This window comes from Dioscorea cayenensis, chromosome 7 (assembly GCF_009730915.1).
Source record: "Dioscorea cayenensis subsp. rotundata cultivar TDr96_F1 chromosome 7, TDr96_F1_v2_PseudoChromosome.rev07_lg8_w22 25.fasta, whole genome shotgun sequence".
Classification (NCBI taxonomy): domain Eukaryota; kingdom Viridiplantae; phylum Streptophyta; class Magnoliopsida; order Dioscoreales; family Dioscoreaceae; genus Dioscorea; species Dioscorea cayenensis.
Genome location: NC_052477.1, coordinates 11,031,757 through 11,040,899, shown reverse-complemented (window position 1 = coordinate 11,040,899; position 9,143 = coordinate 11,031,757). Strand labels below are relative to the sequence as shown.

At 31.6% G+C, this 9,143-nt stretch overlaps 1 protein-coding gene across 1 annotated transcript; it reads left to right on the top strand.

The window, feature by feature from the left end:
• The first annotated feature begins 5,360 nt into the window (after positions 1 to 5,360).
• Positions 5,361 to 6,894, top strand: LOC120265666 (protein JINGUBANG). Its single transcript, XM_039273617.1, has one exon. It carries the CDS (start codon positions 5,570 to 5,572, stop codon positions 6,665 to 6,667), a length of 1,098 nt encoding a protein of 365 aa, XP_039129551.1. The 5' UTR covers positions 5,361 to 5,569; the 3' UTR covers positions 6,668 to 6,894.
• Positions 6,895 to 9,143: the final 2,249 nt, after the last annotated feature.

Sequence of the window (9,143 nt, the reverse complement as noted above, 5' to 3'; positions counted from 1 at the left end):
TCGAGGTATGGGACTTGGAGTTGTTCCAACCCAAGTTTATGGATCATCTTGTAGCTCGAGTAAGAGAAATGAAGCTAGCAGAGGCACACAAACTTAAGTTGATGACCTTAGGGAAACTATGCAACAATTAAATAACAAGTGCAATAAAATAAACAACGATTTCAGCAACAAATAGCATTTCTAACCCAACAATTAGCAAATCAAAACCAAAACATGGCACCTAATTAGGTTTTGTTTAAATTTATGGTTTTAGAGTTATTGTTTGCTAAAATTGTGCTAATTAGGTTGGTTTTCTTGGTTACATTTAAAGGAATTCATTATTTTATTTATATATGATATTTACATTCTTTGCAATAGGAAATTTTTGGATCACCAATTATTGGAAGACGTTCATCACAAGGCAGTCACATGGCCCAATGTGAAGAAAATTCAGACCATACTACATAGGTAAGATGCGGCTTTAAGTTAAGCAAGTCTTTGACACTCTCTTTTTGATTATTTATGACTATTGGTCCTTAAACTAAATGTGCTTATAAGGTTGTTGACATAGTGGTCCATTATTGTAATTTGTTAATTAATCTTGTATGTATATATATCTTCATGTTGCATTTTATTTACTTTCATATATTTATCTGGCTAATATAGTTAACTATAACTATCATTGGATTTTGCAGGCTACCATCAAGAGATAATATATTCTCGCATGTAAACCAGAGGCTTGTTTAATGATAAAACTTGGTTGTTCTTTGCTGTTAGGGTTAACTTTTGCTTGTGAACAGTGCCTTAATAGGAGAAAAATGATGGAATTTCAATGTGTTTGATGTTTTGATTAGTATTGTATTTAGTACTCATCATTTTGTGACTTTTGTTTTGATACCTTGAGGTCGGCCATTGCATTTGTCTCACAAATTTTGTTTCACATTTTGTGCTTTAAAAGTTTTCATTTACATTTTGTGCTTTAATAGTTATCTTAAAAAGTGGTAAGCATTACATTTGCAGAGCTTCCTTCTTAAGTTGATTGGGTAAGAATGATAAGTTTGGGGAAAGAGTGGCAGCTCTGCAGTAGTAGTTCTCACCATTTGGAAAGGTATATTAATTCTGTTTCTCTCTTTCTTTCTTTACAGGTCCTTTGTAATGAATTTTTTTTTTCTGTTTTCCTTTGTTTACTTTCATTTTACATTAGACTTTGCATCTTTGAAGCATATATCAATATCATTTTTCAATGTTGAGAAACAAGAGACAACAATATCATGATGGGCAAGAGCTCACACAAGAGCAGCTAAGATAGATCCAACATTTCTTTCATATCTTAAGATAAATTTTTGCTTAATTTATGTATTTGAGTGTTGGCATCTTTTTCCTTTCTTGCAGTTATTGGAGAGACAATAACCTTTTGTGTACCATCTGGATTTACTCTTCTTTCAAATGGGGAATGGTAAACTAATCCTATATCAATTAATCATTTCAAACTCTGCAAATTGGTTTACCTCAAGTCCTTTACTCTTTTATTCAAAAGTTTCATTGTCTTGTGCTTCTTTTATTAATTATCTTGATTAATTTACTATTAATCTTTTCTGCTACAGGATCCGCTACCTTCTACTTGCACGAATGCTAGGCTTGATAAGACTTTTGTTGCATGTAATCGCTATAAAGCATTTGTGGCAACATTCTTAAAATTGATTCCAAGTTTGATGCCCTATCTTGGAACCATATTTTGTGTTCAATGTATATATTGTACCCTCGGTTTACAGGTATATCCTTTTTAGTTTTTTCCTAAGACAAATGCTATTCCTAATCAACACTCTCAGTTATTTAAGTATTCATAATTTGATTTTATCAAACTAATCTACTTGACCTTTATTAACATGTAGCTGTTTGGTGGACTTGTAAATGTTGGAAATCCAATACTGGAAACCACTGATCTCTATGATAATGAGTATCCTTTGTTCCAATTCTTTTTACATTCTTTCATTTTTTTGTGATGCTTGTATTTCATATCAGAGTTACATTATGGACAAATTATTTGGTATCTGATGCATTTGGCAAATTCTTAATCTATCTAGCTATCTGTTTTTCAATTTTAATAACTACCCAAATGAGATGGTTTGTCAAAAATGATAAAGGCTCAAAACCTAGCTCTTCGGCACTGGCTTGAAGCTGTAAGTGTTTTCGATGACATGTATAATTGATTGCTTTCGTTAAACTTGATGTGCTTATTTCCTATTGTTGGACGCTGATGAAGGTTGGATGTTGGAGATGGAAAAAGATGTGAATCTTGAGAAATAATGTCTGTGGAGAGATTTGTTTAAGGGGCAAAACCTTGTTTTTGGTTATTACAAGCGTGCAGACCTCACAGATGAAGTATTTGTTGATGGATGGTTTCACATAGGCAAGTTTTCTTTATTCTTAATTTGTAAAAAATATATATTAGAGAAGTTGATCACAAATGGAGATATTTACACTCAATTTCAAAGGTATCCTAAAATTTAGGATCTGTACCTCTCCTCTGCCAAATTAATATAATTTTTTGCATTTTAATTATTGTTTAATTGTATTCCTAAAATGCTCTTAAAACTTTTGGACATTATAATTTTCCTTATAATATATTAGAGAATTCAAGTATTTTTTTAGTGTCAACGTTGAATAGTGAATTGATTTAATGGGAAGATTGCATGAGAAATTTTTTTTAGTCAAATAAATAATTATAAAAAACATAACAATCTAACAAAACTTATGTTTTCTTACCTCATGTTTTAATTTTAATTTTTTTTTAAGATAAAACTGCAGGTAATCTAACAAAAAGGAAAAGTAGATGGAACTCCCACCATTCATGGTTTAAAGGGTTTTAGCTCTCTATATATATCCTCCTCCTCCTCCTCCTCCTAATAATAATAATAATAATAATAATAATAATAATAATAATAATAATAATAATATATGTATAATGGAACTCCCACCATTCATGGTTTCTTAGTGGAAACAGTTGAGACTCTACACATGCTGTTCCATGATTGTAGACAATCTTGAGCAGTTCACCAAGTAAGTAATTACTTCTTCTAATTATTTTGATTTGTAGGACCACATCAAAATATAGGATTCATGTATCAAAATATGGGATTCATGTATCTATAAAAAAACCATAAAGAAATAGAAAGAATAATTAATTTATATTTGATTTAATAAAGCTGTTGGCAAAGAAGGACATACCTCCAAGGCAAGGCCCCCCTAGCAAAGGTTTCAATAGGAAAAAGGATGACATGCACTTGTTCTTGTGGTTGTGCATGGGGCATCAACAACCAAGACTTTGTGGTCCCTCTATGTAGCAAACCAAAAAAGGGTAATGGTCCAAAGCACTAACATTGAAGAAAGCTACTAAAATGGGGTGAATGTCATGAGTTCTTGAATTTTTGTTTTTCATTTGTCTTATTTCTATCTCGTTGTTTTTCTTGAAATTTCTAATAATTTTTGAGTGATCATGATACTTTGAGACTTATTCTTGAAAATATATTTGTTTAAATTATTTATTTTATAATCAATTAGTTACTTCAATCATTAATGTTTTTTTTTAAGTGGACAATTCACTCACTTCAATCAATGTTGTGAAAGAAAATTGATCCTTCAACCTCTCACTTGGCGAGAAAACGGATATTGAATATAATAAAAACTTATTTTATGTATTTTTTTAAAATGTTCAATGTGGATTTTGAATTATTTTATTTATTTTTATATAATTGTGATGCCCACGAAAGATTAATTCTATGTTGATAAAGCAAAAAACATGATTTTGTGTATACAAGTCACTTATCATATTAGAATTTTAGGGATATGAATTTATCTTTAAAGCCATATTAGCCAAAATCAATGTTTTGACATTTATTGAATAAAATTAGTCACAATGAATGAATGAGAAAGCTGCCACCTTTATATTAGAAGGATAGTAACTTTTTTTTTTTTTATTGCCAAGTGAAAGATATTGAGAGATCAACATTAGTTGTGGTTGCCCACCATACCAAATAAAAAAAAACTGGGAGAAAATAAATTCAAATTTAAAATCTCTCTCATGAAAATTGAATAAAAAAATTTAAATTTTTGTATAACCTGTCTTAAAATTTCAAAGTTGATAAGTATGCTTGTTGTGAACGTCATTGTTTTTTGTAAATTTCAAAATATAGTTCTCTATTTTGTTTTTTTAGAATTAGTTTTATGATTTCTACAATTTTAAATTTTAAAAAAATCTTTTCAAGGCTCATTCTCTCATTAAGAAATGTAAGAAATTAATTTTTTTTTTTCCAATTTCATTTCAAACCATGTTATATTAGAATTGCAAGAACTCCAAATGGCATGCATACCAAATGGCACAACAAATCATCAATCACTATCTTAAATTTTATTATTTTATTAACTATTAAATTTGGCTACTTCTTATTACCTACCCAATTAATTTTAAATGGGACAAATTAATTGTATGGAAAGTAAGTTCAGGTATTTTAAGTTTGATATTATTAACAAACCAACCTAATTATTATTATTATTATTATTATTATTATTATTATTATTATTATTATTATTAAAAAGGCACATCGGGATTATAATTGGCACATTAGTATTTTAAAAAAAAAGCAATCTTAGCATACAGAAACACCAAACACAACAGCAGTTTGTTTTTTGGATTAAAATTTCTCAATTAAAATAGTAAAGAGACTCAATTAGCATAAATTAAAGGGTCAAAAAAATTTATAATTATGCACATAGAGGGACAATTTTTAGAGTTACACCTAGAGCTAAATAGTTAAATTGAATAATAGTAATTTTTTTTCTATCAGGTGAGAGGTCAAGAGATCACCTTCTTTTCAGAACAATCCAACAATCCAGGTGAGTGATTTGCCTTTTTTTAATAAAAATGAATTGACATAAACTTTAATAAATTTATAACGACATATGAAATCACCAAATTTTTATAATTTATAAATATTTTAAAAGTTTTCACAAAATATATGTTAAGTCACACGTTGAAATCATCCAACTTTAATTTGGGTGAAGAATAAAATACCATCTCCGGTGGAAAAAATAAAACACTTATTATTATTATAGAAAAAAAATTCACAATTAATCAACATCATCACATTTCTCTCACACTAATCACACAACAAACCCATTCAACCGACCCACACTCAATCTCCGTACTACAAATAAGTAAATAAATACATAAATCAAACCTGAGAAGCTCGTCATGGTCCCACAAAAGAAAAACAGTCTTCATTCCAAAGTAGCCGTTGGCGGCCCCCCCTCTTCTCCTTCCATTTAAAAATAATCTCCCAAACCACCAACTTGACCTCCTCCTCCTCCTCCCTTTAATTACCTCTTCTTCATCCCTCTAGAGTCTAAACCTCCATCATCCATCCATGGCTTCTCCTTCTTCTTCTTATTCTCCAACTACACCACTCCTCTTGAAATCCCCAAGCTCTACAAGTGACTCAGACTATGAAAAAACAACAACAACAACAACAACAACCATCATCATCATCATTATCATCATCATCATCATCATCCATGCAAAGTGATCATCCCCATGCAAATCCACAAACCGGTGGCTATCCTTTCCGGCCATGTCGGTTCCATCTCCTCCCTGGCCCTCTGCGGCGAGTTCCTCCTCAGCGCTTCCCAATCCCACGACATCATTGTCTGGCAACACCCTGACCTCCGCCGCTTCGCCACCTTTGGCCACGGCCACGGCTCTGTCAAATCACTCCTTGCCCTCTCCAACCACGTCTTCACTGCCCACCAAGACGGCCACATCCGAGTCTGGAAACTCTCTCGCCGCTCCGAGAACCTCTTCCGTCTCCTCTCCACCTTGCCCACCACCAAAGATTATCTTGGCAACTTCTTGAAGCAGAGCAACTACGTCCAGACTCGTCGCCATCACAAGAAGCTTTGGATCCAACATGCTGATACCATTTCTTGTCTTGCTGTTCACAATGGTGTTATCTACTCCGGTTCATGGGATAAATCCATTAAAGTTTGGAGACTCTCTGATTTCAAGTGTCTGGAGTCGATAAAAGCTCATGAAGATGCAATCAATGCTGTTGTTGCACATAAAGGTTTGGTTTACTCTGCTTCAGCTGATGGGAAGATAAAGATATGGAGGAAGGATGAGAAGAAGAGCTTGCATTGTTTGAAAGGAGTGTTGGAGAGGAACAAAGATGTGTCGTGGAACTCGGTGATCGTCTGCGAAGATGGGAGGAGAAGGTTTGTTTATGGTGGAGGGTCAGACGGGAGTGTTGTAGGGTGGGAAGAGGGTGAGCAACAACAACAAAAGGAAGGATGGAATTTGGTATGTGATATTAACAAGGCTCATGAGATGGCAGTGTTGTGCTTGTGTTCAGTGGGAGAGATGGTGTGTAGTGGTTCAGCTGACAAGAGTGTTGGGTTGTGGAGGAGGGAATGGGGTGGTGGGTTGGTGAAGGTTGGAGTTATTAGAGGACATGAAGGACCTGTCAAGTGTTTGCAAGCTTCAAGACTTGGTTTTGGAGGAAGTGGTGGTGGTGGATTCATGGTTTATAGTGGAGGGCTTGATAAGAGTTTGAGAGTTTGGTGGGTGTCAATGGAGTCAAGTGAAGTGAAGAAGGACAATGACAAGAAGAAGGATTTGAGGAGTTTGTCATACTGAGAGTTGAACTAGTTCTGTTTTGCATTGTTTTGCTTCTCTGTTTTAGTCATGGGAAGCATTGCATGGGTCTTTGATTCGTATATTTATAATTATACTTGAAAAACAAGAGATTGTGAGATAGGGAAATGAATTTGTGATTAAAGAGAGGTTATATGTGTTTTTTTTTTCTTTTCATAATTGTTCAATATTTGTATTTGTGACTTTCAATGATTTATGTTAAGAGTGATTTTGTCTGGAATAAATGTAATCTTTTAAGGCAATTTGTGATCATAGTAATGAAGATTTGGTTGTGTTTATGTGCTTCTGTAATATGAAGAGATGAGTAATTTAGTCTATGAAACTTTGTTATTTGTCAGGCTTAGAACTTTTACTGAATCAAGAACCTCACAGATTATACAAGAAATTAAAAATAGAATCAAACACAGTGTTTTCCAACATCTGAAACAATTACTACAGATCTGGCAGTAAAAAAATTCTAACATGCAAACTCTTCTATCAAATTTGAAACATTTATTAAGAAATTTACATTATTTTCTAGTCTTTTTTATCCAATAGAAGGTTCATTTGACCAAATTGAAAGTTTGGCAATGAAGAAACCAATACCAACCTTCAGAATTTAAAACAATATTTGTTCTTGTTTTCAAAAGTTGAAGGCAAGAACACAGGTTGTATGTAGCGCATTGTTTATATATGAAAAGAATTCAAAAGGTAAACGCGTGAGGAAAAGTATTTGAAGAACGATGCTTTTTTTATTTGGTTTTCTTATGTCCTTCTAGAGTTGCCAATGTTTAACAAGTACAATGCCAAGGAATTGGAATAATAGTACAATGAAAGTGCGAATAAGATGCAAGTGTACCAGAAACTAGAACATAATGGATTGATGGAAATGGAGAAGAAGTAATTGAGATGGTATTGCAAACTTATGTAAGGTGCTACATGTAGTAAACTACCAAGTAGGAAATAAGGAAAGGATTAGTATAACTCAAAGGTAGTATTTGACTTGCGGAATAGGAATGGTAATAAAAATTGGTGGTAATGAGAATGGTAATAAAAACTATGTTTGGTTAGAAGTATTATTCATTGGGAATATAAAATAAATAAAATGAGATAATGTGATAAAGTTACTATTTCGATCTTAGTGTAAATAAATATATTTAAATATTATTTATGATAATTTTTAATTTGTAAGAAGATCAAATATTAATTAAATAATTCACTTTAATTATTATTTTAATTGTTATAATTAAGTATTTTAAGCATTTTGTGTGTTGATTTTTTTAAATAAACAATAAATAGCTCAAACTTATTCATTTTTAAATAATTTAAATATTATTATTTATTTTAATTCTTATAATTAAATAATTACTAGTGTGGGAGACCCATGTTGACGCTACGGAGTTATAAATAAAGTTAGTTTTTCCTTTTTTCAATTTATTTGTTATTTTATATATTCTCATTGTTCGTTTTTTTGGGGAAAAAACTCTAAATGTAATAAATATTTTATTTGTTGATAATTATTGTTTATTAAAAGTGTTCTATTAAGTTTCGAAAAAACCATCTACTTCATAAGCATTTATTCATGCATTAAACATAGGAGAAACTTGTTCAAGTTTTCATTGTCCACTCAAAATAGCAAAACAAAAGGGTACAAAATGAAATATCTCCACTTCATTCGTGGTTGTCATTATGGATGTGCATAAAAAACAGTTGCGTGTTCAACATCATCATCCATGACAGCAGGAAGGTTGAGGTCAATCAGAGTAATTAACGATGGGTTTTTGGGAGATGAATTGGATTTGAGAGGCTTTTCGGCATTGTTCTTTGATGAGTTAACCTGTAAAAGAATAATGTATTAGTTAATATTTTTTTCATTAAGTCATGTGAAGTTGTTAATTGGGAAGATATAATAAAAAAATATGCTATAGTCACTGATGCATGGATAATTTAGTGTTAAATTTGCTTTTAAATGATATTCAGACTAAATCAATTAGTTATGCATTTCGTTTTGTATTTATTAATTGATATGCAAGTATTATCGTTATATGCAATTATTTTGTTTTTCATAAATCATGGTCAGCCCAAGATGCATTTGTAGTTAACTTGATATTTTCACATATAGGTTGAAGTTTACAATCGGTCATATTTGTCTATAATGTTGTTTTTAATTATATCTTTATCTTTAAGTAAAAATTACACTTCTAGGCGAGTGTTCCTACTGCTCAGATTTCTAATTTAGTTTTGATGACACTTCTTCATGACATAGACAGTAGTCCTGTCATTTCAGTAGAATTTTTCACACATTAGTAATAAATATCAAGAAATTCATATTTATTAAATTTTTTTCAAAAACATTTGTAAACATTATGTCGACTTTCTCAATTAGCTCCTTTGTGTTTGAAGCGGAGGCAATGATATAATGTGCACTTTGTTTTATGAAACCTCCCTCTACAAGTCGGTAATGTGCACTTTCTCAATT